General features: G+C 46.1%; 2 protein-coding genes across 2 annotated transcripts in view; one reads left to right on the top strand and one right to left on the bottom strand.

Annotated features, from left to right (window-relative positions):
• The window catches only part of nf1b (neurofibromin 1b), a 118,072-nt gene that overhangs the window by 28,018 nt on the left and 75,070 nt on the right, over nucleotides 1–14,984 (bottom strand). The window contains exons 35-37 of the mRNA XM_061247852.1: nucleotides 2,473–2,905; nucleotides 2,006–2,346; nucleotides 1,339–1,541 (exon numbers count right to left, since the gene is read on the bottom strand). Coding sequence (XP_061103836.1) covers nucleotides 1,339–1,541; nucleotides 2,006–2,346; nucleotides 2,473–2,905 — 977 coding nt within the window. The remainder of the gene's footprint in view (nucleotides 1–1,338; nucleotides 1,542–2,005; nucleotides 2,347–2,472; nucleotides 2,906–14,984) is intronic.
• Nucleotides 3,414–7,143, top strand: LOC133133678 (skin secretory protein xP2-like). The gene is made up of 2 exons (XM_061249825.1): nucleotides 3,414–3,558; nucleotides 5,450–7,143. The coding sequence occupies exon 2, from the start codon at nucleotides 5,456–5,458 to the stop codon at nucleotides 6,191–6,193; it is 738 nt and encodes a 245-aa protein (XP_061105809.1). The 5' UTR covers nucleotides 3,414–3,558; nucleotides 5,450–5,455; the 3' UTR covers nucleotides 6,194–7,143.

The raw sequence follows: 14,984 nt of genomic DNA, 5'->3' as shown, positions 1-14,984 counted from the left end.
TAGTCAATGTGTTGCATGTGGGGGGAAAAGGGCAGGCATACATCTGAGCAATTTTGACAAGGGCTAAATTGTTATGGCCAGACGACTGGGTTGGATCTCCAAAACGGCAAGGCTTGTAGGGTGCTCCTAGCCAGCAGTGGTGACTACCTATGACAGTGGTCCGAGGAGGCACAAACATGAACCGGCGGCAAGGTGTTGGGAGCCCAAGGCTCATTGATGCGTGAGGGCAACGAAGGTTATCCCGTCTGGTCCAAACCGACAAAAAGGCTACTGTGGCACAAGTCGCAGAACATTTGAATGATGGTTACAGGAGGAATGTGTCACAAAACACAGTGCATTGCACCCTGCTGTGTATGGTGCCACGTAGCTGCAGAACAGTCAGAGTGCCCATGCTAACCCCCCACCATTGAAAGTCCCTCCAATGGGCACACAAGCCTAGGAACTGGACCTCAGAGCAATGGAAGAAGGTTGCCTGTTCCGATGAAGCCCATATTCTTTTTCTTCTCATGTGGACAGCCAGGTACGTGTTCACCGTTTACCAGGGGAAGAGATGGCACCAGGATGCACAGGGAGAAGACAATCCAGTGTAGGGAGTGTGATGCTCTGGACAATGTTCAGTTTGGAAACCCTGGGTCAGGGCATTCATGTGAACGTCAGTTTGACATGTCCCACCTATCGAAACACTGTTGCAGACCAGGTACACCTCTTCATGGGAAGGGTATCCCCTGATGGCAGTGGCCTCTTTCAGCAGGATAATGTGCCCTGCCACACTGCACAATTTGAGAATGGTTTCAGGAACATGATGAAGAGTTCACGGTGTTGCTCTGGCCTCCAAAATTCCCCAGATCTCAATCCGATTGAGCATTGGTGGGAAGTGCTGGAATAACAAGTCCAATCCACGATGGCTCCACCTCGCAACTTACAGGACTTAAAGAATCTGCTGCTAATGCTTGTTGCCATATATCACAAGGCACACCTTCAGAGGTCTTGCAGAGTAGGGTCAGAGCTGTTTTGGCGGCACGTGGAGGACCAACAGCATATTAGGCAGGTAGTCATAATGTTTTGGCTCATCGGTGTATACTGAGCACAGTATAATATAAGTCACAGCATTGGAACCCTTGAAAATAGATTGAAAGTTAAACTTTTTAAGTTAGTAACACTTGAATAAAAAATATTCAAAAAGAAGTTAAATTATTATGATTTCATGTGACATTCATATTCTATAAAAAAGCCTCAGCTAAGCAAAGAAAGAGCAGCTGCATAATTAATAATTTAATGTTAAATGTGAGTGTGTTTTGGTAACAGAAGCAGCTGGTGTTCGGGGAGGGGTGTACTGACTGGACTTGCTGAAGCCGGAGATGCACTCCTCCAGGAACTCGAGCGTGAGATGGGGCTCGTTGGCCGCCAGCGTCTTGCTGATGGAGACGATGAAGAGTGTGTTGTTGGCTGGGATGCAGAGGCCGGACGTCTCCAGTAGCTGGCCCTCGATCTTGAGGTTGAAGGTGCAGGTGAGAGCGCAGAGCAGGTTGTAGGCCGCTGACCTGCCAGGGTCACACAGGGAGGCAGTGAGACCAGAGGTGGAAAACCCAGGTTCAGAAAGTACCCAGGTTCAGGTGATTGTTTCAATCACCTGGAATTGCTTATTAGCACAATTCTTCAGCCAGGAAGTAGCAGTAATAAGGGAAATCAGGGTGCAAGAAACGGATACGTCTGAGTGAGATGGTCTGTCTGGCAGCTGCCTGCGGGGGCTGGATCTCATGCAACACTACACTTCCCCTTCACTTTTTACACAAATCTCAAACTCAAAGATGCCCAAGAGCGGGTGACTCAACACGTTTTTCCCCTTTTCTCAAAGACGTGGGCTTGGACACGCTGACATTACAGTAAAAGTGGCCAAACATAGACAATCTACAATATGGTACGTGCTCTTTTGACTCAAATCAGGAAGCGCCACCGTGGTAGGCAGGAAGTGCGCCCACAGCAGAGCCCTCCTGGGGATGCTCACCTCAGGCTGGGGTCGGAGCTGCCCAGGTTGAGCAGGGCGATGTTGAGAAGGGTGCCGGGGACGTCTTTGGGGCGGATTTTGGTGTGCTGAGGGATGGAGTCAGGCTGGGACAGTTCCCAGCGCGTGCGGATGTGGATGATGGAGTGGACGATGGCCTCACACTCCTGGTGCATGAACGTGAGCGGCGTGCCCTGGTTGGCGATGGTCAGGGTGAACTGGTTCTCGTCCACCAAGCAGATCTCTTCGATCTCCGAGGCGTAGTAGATGTCGTTGAGGAAGACGGACTGGCCCAGGACGCGCGTGCGCTCCGCCGACGTCACCTGCACGGCTGTGGAGCCCACCTGCGGGGGGAGGAGGAGATCATATCTGCTCAAATTTCTGTCACGCTCTCACATCACAACATTCATCGACAGAGAAGAAACACGAGTGGGAGAATGGGACCGGTCCCCGCACTCTTCTCGACTCACCTTAATGGAGACCTTGGTGTCCTTGTGGGCCAGTTTGAGGGCGTTGTGGAAGACCTTGAGGTCCTCCTCCAGGGCCAGCGTGGCCGCAGGCAGCTTCTGCTGGTCGGGCTCCACGTGCTCGGCCAGGCGGCCCGGCGAGTCGATGAACAGCAGCTTCTTGCTGCCCTTCAGGCCCGTGAGCAGCCGCTCGTGGTACTTGGTGTACTCCCTCACCCACGAGTTGCAGTTGTAGATGTAGATGGCTGCCACGTTCTCGTAGGCGAAGCCCGGAAACACCACAAACCACTTGGACAGGAAGTCCGTCTTGAAGCGGTTGCTGGGCCCGGCATGGGTCAGGTCCACCACGATCTCGTAGGGCTTGGCATAGTAGGGCTTGAGGGTGAGCAGCACATGGTAGATGAGCAGGTCACCATTGATCTGACCCGTCTTAAACCTGTGAGGGCACAGGGAGGGAGACAGGTTTACGCCCAAGTATTACAACGCTGGCCACTGCCTCGGTCACAAATGCCACAGAGAAGTGCGACAGGCAAGCAGACAGACAGATAGTCAGACAGACAGACGTAGCCCAGAGGAAGTGTAGTAATCCGGTGGGGCCAAAGACGTTGGTTAAGGGCATTATCACATTAACAGAACCATGTGCATTTGCTGACAGGATAGGAAGTGACAGTAAATCTGTTTTGCTGCAAATAAACACATTTTCTGTGTGAACACATCCCTGAAACAAGAGGAACATACTTTTTGCAAACAGCATTAAGTGTTTAAATCAGCCAACTGTTGCCGAAAAAAACCCCATCCTTCCACCACCTGCCCAAGTCGACCATTCATGCAGAGCTGGTGTTCACATATCCTCAAATACAGCAGCAAACATGGGGGGGCGGGGGCAGGAAATGCGTCATACTCGGGCCTTGTGGTTCCAGCAGCAGTTACTTGTGTCATGCACAGGTCCACTTAACAAGTCTGCCAATGCTTTCGCCCTCAGTCTGCCACAGGCGTCGCCACTGTTTACCGACCCTACAGTGATCTATACACCCCAACTCCTGCCGATCCCCAGAGACTGACCAACCACACCCAAGGGGCCTATCTCAGGTAAGACATGGTCACAATGACCATTATCGACTTGCACAAAATGCCTATTTACCTCAGAATATACTTCTAGTACTGACAACAGCACGCATTATAACAAATAATAATTATTAATGTACAAATTAACAAATCTGGACATTAGTAAAGAATCACTCTGGGAAGATTATTATTATTATTAGTATTATTAATAGGCTAAGTAATGGTCTACAGTCTATTCCTCTACTGACATCCCGTTAATTAAATTAATGCGTAGCCACAAGTTTTAACGTGCATCCATTTGTTGTGCGCATCAATCATTTCAAGGAAAAAAGGAAATATAATTTGCTTCATTGAAATAAACACAACCTAAAGACAAAACACCATTATTATGCCTATAAAGTTATCTTATCCACAATATAAATGCCAGGCTATTGTTTTATTTTTTCATTGAAAAGCTGCGACATTGCAGACAAATATGTATCTTTGTGAGGCACCGATCGTTTTTTTTAAATTTATTTATTTATTTATTTTTATCGGTATTGGCCCCAAAAATCCAGATCGGAGCATCCCTACTTTCCATGATTATGACAACCTTCCAAGAAAAAGTTTTTTATTTATTTATTTTTTTCAACATTTTGTGAAAGAATAATTATGGGCAGAACCCTGATTTAGGATGTGTCCTGTCATAAGCTGAACACAACGGGAGGTAGATTTTTCTGCCACTGAGGTTTTGTTGAGAAAGCTGAAGTAAAATGAAAGCTTAACATTACTGTAAATTAACAATTTGGGGGCGGGGGGGGGTTTCTCTTGTTTAGTAGAAACAAACCCCTTCATCACCGTTTGATACAGAGCCACTTCTGTGGGCTCCTTACCCGTTTTGCTCCAAACAAACTCCTGAAGTTGAATGTCTCCAGTGTTCCTTCCCGTTTTTAGTCAGGGTGAGGGTGAGTTCTGCCAGTGACCGGTGGTGGGTGTTGGGTCATAAAGAGGTCTCCGCCGTCCAGCAGGACAGAGACCCCGAGACACGGCGATGAAAGCGAACGTGATCCGCGGCAGACCATGGTGGCAGAGCTGGGGGCTGGCGTGCACCTGTTTTGCACTGTGAGCGTGTGCGGTATAGCGTGACTCAGTGACTGCGGCACTATAATTAGCCACATCAGCAGATGCACAATGACATCACATCCTTTGCTTGGAAACCACAAAGACAAGGGATCTATATTTGCAGTATAGAGGGGAAAAGCACGAAATAGCACTTCGATATGACCGCACGTACACTCACCGAGCACTTAATTTGATATTTATTAGACTTCTACTGCCACAGTCAGTTATGATGTGTTGTGTGCTCAGAGATGCTCTTCTGCATACCACTGTGGTAATGTGTGGTTATTTGTATTAGTGTCACCTTCCTGTCAGCTTCGATCAGTCTGGCCCTTCTCCTCTGAAGTCTCTCATTAACAAGGCGTTTCTGTCTGCTGCTCACTGGATTTTCTTAGTTTTTGCACCATTCTTTGCAAACTCTAAATACTAGTGTGTGTGAAAATTCCAGGAGATCAGCAATTTCTGAGATACTCAAACACTCTCTCTGCCACCAACAACCGGTCAAAGTCACTTAAATCACATTTTTTCCCCCATTCTGATGGGGAACATTAACTGAAGCTCCTGACCTGTATCTACATAATTGTATGCATTGCACTGCTGCCAAAAAACTGGCTGATTAGATAATCACATGAATAGGTAGGTGTAATAAAGTAAAAATGTTCCTAATAAAGTGTTGGGTGAGTGTAGATAGCAGGTACAGTACATATTAAACACTAATGCAGCGTAACCGTAAAGACGTGATGCAATAAGCGCATGCAGCCGCGCGCCCTTCACCAGAACGGCAATGACAGCGCTCTCTCTGTCCCTCTCCTTACAGACAAACATGGACGGCTGCAAACTCTACTGCTTTATATACTTTGTTGTTGCTATGGGATTGGTAACACGTTCCAGAGGTCAGCTATTTCTACCTGTGCTTGAAGATACAACTCATGCCACATATGCGCCGGAGGCTACGAGCAAGGTCAATGATACTGCCCCGACAGAAATGAAAAAAACGTCTGGCCCAGAACCTTCCACAACGGCCCCAAAGAGAACCACCATCGTCCATAGCACAGTAACGCCCAAAGTAAAGATCTGCATTGCTTGGTTTGAGATTGGGAAGGATCAGACGGGTCAGTTACTGATACTAGTCGGCCTGCTGGGGATCGTCTGCATTCTTCTGCTGGTCGTTGCGGCAGTCCTGGCCTGCAAGTTGTGCTACCTCCGGGGCCAGGTGCGGGGGAGCTATCCCACCCGCTCCAACGGCGCGGGAAACTGGGACGCCAGCCAGGGGGACAAAGAGGTTGCGGGAACGGGTGGGGAGGAGACCAGTGTGATGCTGGAGGAGGTGAAGCTGGTCAAAGATGAGGAGGCGGCCCAGCCCGGAGTCCAGGGGGCGGCCGACAAGGCGGGGAATTCCGGGGAAGGAGACGCCGGCTCCGCCAAGGAGCCCAACGGCGGATCGACCGCCGCAGCTCCAGCATCAGAACCGGCCCCTGCCACCGAACCGGAACCCGAGGAGAGCCCGTCTCCGCAAACCAGCCGTCCGACAGCTTCAGAGCCCGCTATGGACAATGCCTAGGTCGCTCAGGGACGATGGTCCTCCACGAAAGGGTGACTGTCGTAGCCAGGCCTCGTCTTTAGCAGAGGTGGAGAAGCCAAGTTCAGGAAGTAAAAGTCCTCCCAAGTATTTTGCTCTAATCGCCTGGATTTGCTTATTAGCACAATTCTTCAGCCAGGAGGTAGAACTAATTCGTGGAATCAGCTGACTGAGCTCATGGGTGGAAGAAACACACGGCAGGACTTTTACTTTCTGACCCCAGGACTTTCCACCTCTGGCCTTTAGCCAGCAACCGCATGCATGAATGTTAAAACTTTTCCCCATGAAGAAGCCTGCATCACCCATGGGTGCTTGAATTCTTTGTCATTTGTTTTTAAACTATTTTTCTTACAGCACCAACATGACATGAGTAATAAGCTCTGCACTGTTATGGTACAAATCAATACAGCATCTTAAATAGAGTTGTTTATGGGACGTCCTTGTGTTTAGTGCTCCTAGCCCTTTTGAACAACATAATGGACCCCAGTACCACCATACTTGACAGAGGTGACCACTTTATTAGGGTCTTCTGCTGCTGTAGCCCATCCACTCAAGGTTTGAGGTGTTGTGTGTCCTGAGGTGAATGCTGTAGCGTTAGCAAAGGACGAAGCTGTTTTTCCACCAGAGAAAACTTCACTCAGTGTACAGTTAAAGAACAGCATATTCATTACTTAAAAAATTGTTTGCATTCTATCCAATAAAAAGCTTAGTTTGCTGTGGATTCAAAGTGAAACAGGGCAAAAGCTTGTGACTAAATAATGTAACACATGTGCGTTTGCCAAGGAAAATGACTCATTGTTATTGTGTAGGTATACTTAATCATAATGTAATTGCAAAAACATTACCTTGAGATCTATTACAAGTCTGCTTGTCTTTTTTCCACAATGTGTTCAACTTATTTTATATGTGAATAAACTCTTCCATTTTTAAAACTCGAGTTCAGCTACTTCCAATGACAGAGTTGAATCCCAAATGAATGTGGGCTTTCAGAAAAGTGCCCTCTAGTGGAGAGCGTGAATAATATTTCTGTGGATTAATGTAGTGGCCTTTCAAACTTGCACATGCACACACATGAACACTAACGCCCACAAACTACAATCTGCTGCGTAATACTTTAGGGCCTCAGCATGAACACCCACAGACTGCAAGATAAAGAAAGACAGAAACAGACTGATAAATGGCCTCAGTGCAGCAAGACTTCAATGCCATGTCAAAGAGCAAAGACTTCCTCTTTCCCTCTTGAACTGAAAGTACATCGTTCTGGTTCTGTTTCACCATTTGGGGCGACATTGGCTCAGGAGGTAAGAGCAGTTGTCTGGCAGTCGGAGGGTCGACGGTTCGATCCCGCCCTGGGTGTGTTGAAGTGTTACCGAGTGAGCAAGACACTTAACCCAATTGCACAATTGCACCTTGGAGCTTGCACAGCAGCCAATCACCATTGATGTGAATGGGAGAATGAGAAGCATCAATTGTACAGCGTTTTGGATAAAGGGGCTATAGTAATGCAGACCATTTACTCATGTGCACACTCTCCACTCCTGCAGTGGTCTCATCTGGACAAAACCCTCCATTCAAATACTTTTCCGTGCTTGACTGATTTTGCCTGGTGCAAATGAGCCAACCAAGAGGACCAGAAGGTGGGGTCTTTTGACTATATTTCATAGGTCCAAATACACCACACAAGTTCAGAAAAGTATTTTAAAGCAAAACAATTACATATTTGACCCAGGCCTGGTTGGGTGTGCGCTTGTGTGATCCAACTTAACTGGGTGGCTTCATGAGGCTCTTTTGCTTTGATGTTTTGTTAAATGAATAGGACACTGAGACTGAACTATATGAACTAAGCGCAAACACTTTCCAAGCAAATAAATAAATCATGGACATACCAGAAATGACCGTGCAATAAATTATGCATTCAACATTAACCGGGCTCGTATAAATCAGCACTACAATAGCTCTGTCACAGAATATAAATATTATAAGCCAGGTCTCGTTCTTTAATCATTTAGTGCCACCTAGTGATCATGTAACACTACTACAGTTCTGAAGTGGCAGACCAATTACAGTAATGAATAAAACTGGATAGAACATATCGTGCCCTCTACTTATTTATTATGTGAATTTTTCATCTGGACTTGCATACAGCCAAGTTGAGTGTTTAATGTCCATTTTGTGTAAATGCACAGGGAGCAAAAGGCTGAGTACAAGACACAAATAAGGCCTATTTAAAATACTCCAGTCACCAAGTAGAGCCAACAGGCGAATGGGAGAAGAGTCTACAAGTGAGTAGCAGTTCCATTAGTCACTTCCATTTTAGTTTAGTCAAGGAATTGAAATGCAATTCATGAACTGAAAAACCATAGAACATTACCGGCATTTTTTCAATTAATTTTATAAACAGAAATTGACCCCTTCTGACTACTGCATGGGCACAGCATTCAGCATAAATAGAAAAAACGCATAACTAAAATCACAAAGCCAATATAACAATCAGAATTACTCCCATCTGCTATACAGCACTACCAAGTGATCAATATTGGTTACACCTTGCGTTGTCTGCTCAAAGGCAGACGCAGGTGCGATTAGACAACACTGCGGGGCCCAAAGGATGAGAGGCACATACAATAGTGGAGTAAGATTGTGTTCCTTTACTATTATGCCCCCTCTCGAAAAGTTTCTCTTTTTTTAAACAGCTACGGGTGTTAGCTGGCACGCCGGCTATATATGGCACACTTTCAGAGCTGTCACTGTGTATCTGAGAAAATGTTAATGGCAAGCCTGAAGCATCCAATCAGCAGCAGCCGTGTCTACAGCATTGGGAGGGGGTTCTGGGTGCTTAATTATGGGTGCACGGACACTGCCCTTGATACCATAGGTTCCTACAGCATCCACAGATCCTTTAGGGCAGAGAAGACAGGACCCTGGTGAGTGAGCAGGCCTTGGAAACTGGTGAGTTACATGCAATGTCACGGTTAACAGTATTTCCAACACTGGGCTTTGTGATTATAACCAACCGTTTCAACTTTCTTAATCCTGCAAGCTGTAGTTCAGATTCTCACAACAAGGTTAGCAGAGGAGAAAGAGTCCAGCAGAAATTCCAAGTCCCCATTTGACTATTCCCAAGTGTATAACCAAACTGTATTTTTTATGGGCCTGCTATATGAAGCTCTTTGTCTAGAAACATCAATGGTAAATGGAGCATTTAATGTATTCGGTAACTAAAACAAGAGAATAATTTACTCCTTAACTCCTTAATCCAGTGTCAGGCTTAAAGAAAAAGCATAACCAATACTTCAACTGCTGGCATCAACAAAGCCCTTTCAACAAAGGGTTACAAAGCATGTCATGCTGAAAAGTTGTGTTCACTTGTTTGCCTGAACATGGGACCACATTAATCCAGATTCTGTGCCATTATGTATGAGGAAGCTATGGCATTCATTCAGTCGTTTAATTATGTTGATAAACTTTAACATTGCTAGAGCATAAACTATAAAGCCATAGAGTATTTCAAAGGTGTCTTATTAACAATGGTGTGTACAGAAAATACATTGTGCTGTGCACATTTTAAAAGTCTTGGATCACATTCAAGGACCCTACTGGTCCTTATTTCAGTTGCTTTCCAATATCTGACATTTTCCTTCGCCACCCTATCTTTATTCCTGAACAGAATTAAATAAGAGAAGGATTAATGTACATTTTAAATGAGAACTGGTAGTCAGCTGACAGATTTTCAGAGAACACACTAAGGTGGCATTAGTCATAAAAGTTAGATTAAGCTTACATGGCTCTAACTTCCACACACGCACGCACGCACGCACGCACGCACGCACGCACGCACGCACGCACGCACGCACGCACGCACGCACGCACGCACGCACGCACGCACGCACGCACGCAGTAGCTATGCAGATGGAGATCTGGGGGAACTTGCATAGATTTACAAATTCAGCATTTATAGTCCGCACCACAAGTCCAGGGACAAAAAAATGTTTCTTGATTTGGCTCTGCACTCCACAATTTTTGATTTGTAATCAAGCAATTCATATATGGTTAAAGAGCAAATTCAACCATTATGGAAGAGTATTTTTATTCATTTTGGTTTCACTGTGTAGAAATTAAAGCACTTTTTACTGTATCCATAATCATAATATTTGGAACAAATTACATCAGAGGTGTTTCTGTTCAGTCAGGTATGTTCAATAGCTTCCTTAATGCAGGTTTAAGGGAGCTTTCAGTATCAAGTCTTTATTTAACGTCCAATTAAATGAGAGGACCAGAGTTCTGCCAATGAAAGTCAAGGAAGCAATTATGAAAAAGGCTAGTTACTACCGAGAAACACCTGTGAAGCCATTAGTCCTCACATTTCAGGGCGCAATAGGATTTGGGACAAAGTGTAAAAAGTGCTGTAATTCCTACATGTTCCGACAAATACCTTTCCCAAGACTTATGGAGTTCAATGTATATAGCTGGATCTTTCAGTGAAACAATTCAAGGGAACCATGTTAAATAATCATGTTTTGAGCCTGCAGACCAGGCAGTAAGCCACTACCCAACACGGAATTCATAAAGCATGTTTGGTAAAATTGGAGAAGTATATAAATCCATACTTGACTTAAGTTTACAAGTGCCAAGAGAAAGACATATCAAATAATTTGAAGTCAGATGAAAGTTCAATTCAACAGATATACTTTCTTCTTCTCTCCAAGAGTCCTGGTGTAAAGTTGGAAGAGCCTCTGACATGATGGAAAAGCTTCTCTATCAATTTGTCTTTTTTCTGTGGATCTTACCACCTGGGAGTAGCAGAAACATGACTATGCATCATCTCATCACTCGCCACCCTATAAAAGCAACCCAGAAGTCACCCATAGCTGCAGTCACAGCATCAGAGATAAGTCTCACTTCAGATTCAGCATCATTGGCAACTAAAAAAAGTGCATTTTCTACATTGCTGAAGACTCCCATTAGAGAAACTACAGCTTCAACAATGATTCTCATCAGTACAGAAACAACTTCAGCGATTACGCCCGTGAACACAGACGCAGCTTCAGTAATGACTCCAACAAGTACGGATCCAGCTCCAGTGAAGAGCCATACGGGCATAAACGCAGCTTTAGTGACACAAACCAGCACAGTTACAGCTACAATGGCACCAGCAAGTACAGATGCATATGAAGAGATACCAATAAGAACAGAAGCAGTTTCAGTGATGACTTCCATTAGCACAGGTGCAGCTTCAGTGAATCTCACAAGCAAAAAAACAGGTTCAGTGACAAGCACAGAATCAGCTACGGAGCGGACTCCAAAAAGCAAAGCTGTAACTTCAGTGATGACTCCTGTGAGCAAAGCAGCAGCAATGGAGGCTGCTTCAGTGACACCAGTAATCACAGCTTCAGTGACAACAGTAAGCACAGATGCAACTTCAGTGACACCAAGCATAGACGCAACTTCAATGAGGAGTCAAATGAGCACAGTTGCAGCTTCAATGACAACAGTAAGCACGGGGGTAGCTTCATTTACAACTGCCATGAGCACAGTTTCAGCTTCAGGGGCTTCCATAAGCAGAGCTGCAGCTTCAGTGGCTCCTGTAAGCACAAATGCAGCTTCAGTGGCTCCTGTAAGCACAGATGCAGGTTCAGTGGCTCCTGTAAGCACAAATGCAGCTTCAGTGGCTCCTGTAAGAAGGGCTGCAGCTTCAGTGGCTACTGTAAGCACAAATGCAGCTTCAGTGGCTCTTGTAAGCACAAATGCAGCTTCAGCGGCTCCTGTAAGCACACATGCAGCTTCAGTGGCTCCTGTAAGCACAGATTCAGCTTCAGAGGCTCTAGTAAATTCAAATGCAGTTTCATTGACTCCAGTAAATGCAAATGCAGCTTCAGTGACTCCCACAAGCACAAACTCTGATTCAATGACTCATAAAAGTACATTGTCAGGTGCAGCAACTCCAGTAACAGCTGCAGTTTCAGTGACAGACACAGATTCAGCTACAGTACAGAGTCTCAAAAGCAGGGATGTAACTTCAGTGACAATTCATATGAGCAAAGCAGCAGCTTCAATGACCCCAATAAGCACAGACACAGCTTCAGTGGCAACTTCAATTTCATTGGCACCCATGAGAACAGATGTAGCTTCACAGACACCAATAAAGACCGTTACTTCAGCATCTCCAATAAATACAGCTTCAGCATCTCCAGTAAGCACAGATGCAACTTCAGTGACACCAAGCATAGACGCAACTTCAATGATGAGTCAAATGAGTACAGTTGCAGCTTCAATGACAACAGTAAGCACGGGGGTAGCTTCATTTACAACTGCTATGAGCACAGTTTCAGCTTCAGGGGCTTCCATAAGCAGAGCTGCAGCTTCAGTGGCTCCTGTAAGCACAAATGCAGCTTCAGTGGCTCCTGTAAGCACAAATGCAGCTTCAGTGGCTCCTGTAAACAGGGCTGCAGCTTCAGCTATGGCTCCTGTAAGCACAGATTCAGCTTCAGTGACTCTAGTAAATTCAAATGCAACTTCATCGACTCCAGTAAATGCAAATGCAGCTTCAGTGACTCCCACAAGCACAAAATCTGATTCAATGACTCATACAAGTACACTGCCAGGTGCAGCAACTCCAGTAACAGCTGCAGTTTCAGTGACAGACACAGATTCAACTACAGTACAGACTCTCAAAAGCAGGGATGTAACTTCAGTGACAATTCATATGAGCAAAGCAGCAGCTTCAATGACCCCAATAAGCACAGACACAGCTTCAGTGGCAACTTCAATTTCATTGGCACCCATGAGAACAGATGTAGCTTCACAGACACCAATAAAGACCGTTACAACTTCAGCATCTCCAATAAATACAGCTTCAGCATCTCCAGTAAGCACAGATGCAACTTCAGTGACACCAAGCATAGACGCAACTTCAATGATGAGTCAAATGAGCACAGTTGCAGCTTCAATGACAACAGTAAGCACGGGGGTAGCTTCATTTACAACTGCTATGAGCACAGTTTCAGCTTCAGGGGCTTCCATAAGCAGAGCTGTAGCTTCAGTGGCTCCTGTAAGCACAAATGCAGCTACAGTGGCTCCTGTAAGCACAAATGCAACTTCAGTGGCTCCTGTAAGCACAAATGCAGCTACAGTGGCTCCTGTAAGCACAAATGCAACTTCAGTGGCTCCTGTAAACAGGGCTGCAGCTTCAGCTATGGCTCCAGTAAATGCAAATGTAGCTTCAGTGACTCCCACAAGCACAAAATCTGATTCAATGACTCATAAAAGTACACTGCCAGGTGCAACTCCTTTAACAGCTGCAGTTTCAGTGACAGACACAGATTCAGCTACAGTACAGACTCTCAAAAGCAGGGATGTAACTTCAGTGACAATTCATATGAGCAAAGCAGCAGCGTCAATGACCCCAATAAGCACAGACACAGCTTCAGTGACAACTTCAATTTCATTGGCACCCATGAGAACAGATGTAGCTTCACAGACACCAATAAAGACCGTTACAACTTCAGCATCTCCAATAGATACAGCTTCAGCATCTCCAGTAAGCACAGATGCAGCTTCACTGACACCCATAAGCACTGTTGCCGCTTCAATAAATGCAGACGCAGCTTTAGCTACACCATTAAGCAAAGACACTGCTTCAGTGATGACTGCTATTAGCATAGATACAGTTTACACAGATGCAAAGATTCCAGATATAACTTTGATGAACAGTCATCAGTCAACCCCACCTACCAGTACCTCGATAGCTACTTGGCTACTCAAAAACCAACCCCTTTCAAGAACCCCAACACAGACTCTGTCCACGAATGGAACGCTGACCTTCACACGTTCTACTGACCGGGCTTTGACCCCAACCACTTGGAGCCATAATGCCACAATCTCCCTGCATTCCAACCCATCTGAGAACACCAAGCGGAAGGTGATCCCTAAAACCAGTCCTACAGAGAACTTGATACCAGCAACTTCATCTGAGGAGGATTCCTCCAGGGATGGAGAGGATGACCACAGTCCATTGGGGGCAGTGCTTTTAAGCGGGTTCCTTCTGTGGATGTTCGCCATTGGTGGCATTTGGCTAAAAAATAGCCACTCTCAGACAGCAAGGATTGAAGACTCTACCTGGGCCGGACCCTCTCCATTCCAAAATGGCATCTTCCCATCAAACTCATCACCCAACGCAGAAGAGAGCAGGGCCCAACTGAGGCGGTTCAGCTGGCTGAGCCTGACCTCCATCCTGCCTGGGCACCCGTCAAATCGCCTTTCCTTCCAGAGGGACGCAGAAGCGGATCACCAGATGGACAACGGCACATGGGGCTACACGTTCGGCAGGGCTCGGGTGGGGGACCTCGAATCCCAGCATGGCGGCACACTGGAAGGGCACGAGAGGCCATTGTGCACCCCGGACACGGCATTGGACATGATCCTGGGACTTGAGCTTTCTGACGTTGAAACCACGACCCCACCCTCACCAGCTGCTGTGGCTCCTGCTCCTTCATTGGCTGCACACATAGCCACCCCCACTTCATCAGCATGTGGTAGCCTGCTAGTCCCTCCCCCTCCTCCACTTCCTGATCCTCATCCTCATCAAAGCTTCCTGCGCAGCCACATGTAAGAGAATACGACTCTCTCTTCTGCAACTAGCTAACCATTCTTATGTTATAACAAGACAACATGACGAGTCGTATGAACAAGCCGGGAGGGTGTGGGGTGAAGGTGTTGCTATTTGCTATTTTCTTTAGACTAAACACATGCCTTCATTTACCTATAGTTCTGAAAG

Source organism: Conger conger, chromosome 7, assembly GCF_963514075.1.
Source record: "Conger conger chromosome 7, fConCon1.1, whole genome shotgun sequence".
NCBI classification, from domain to species: Eukaryota; Metazoa; Chordata; class Actinopteri; order Anguilliformes; family Congridae; genus Conger; species Conger conger.
This window is presented reverse-complemented; position numbering and strand designations above follow the sequence as displayed.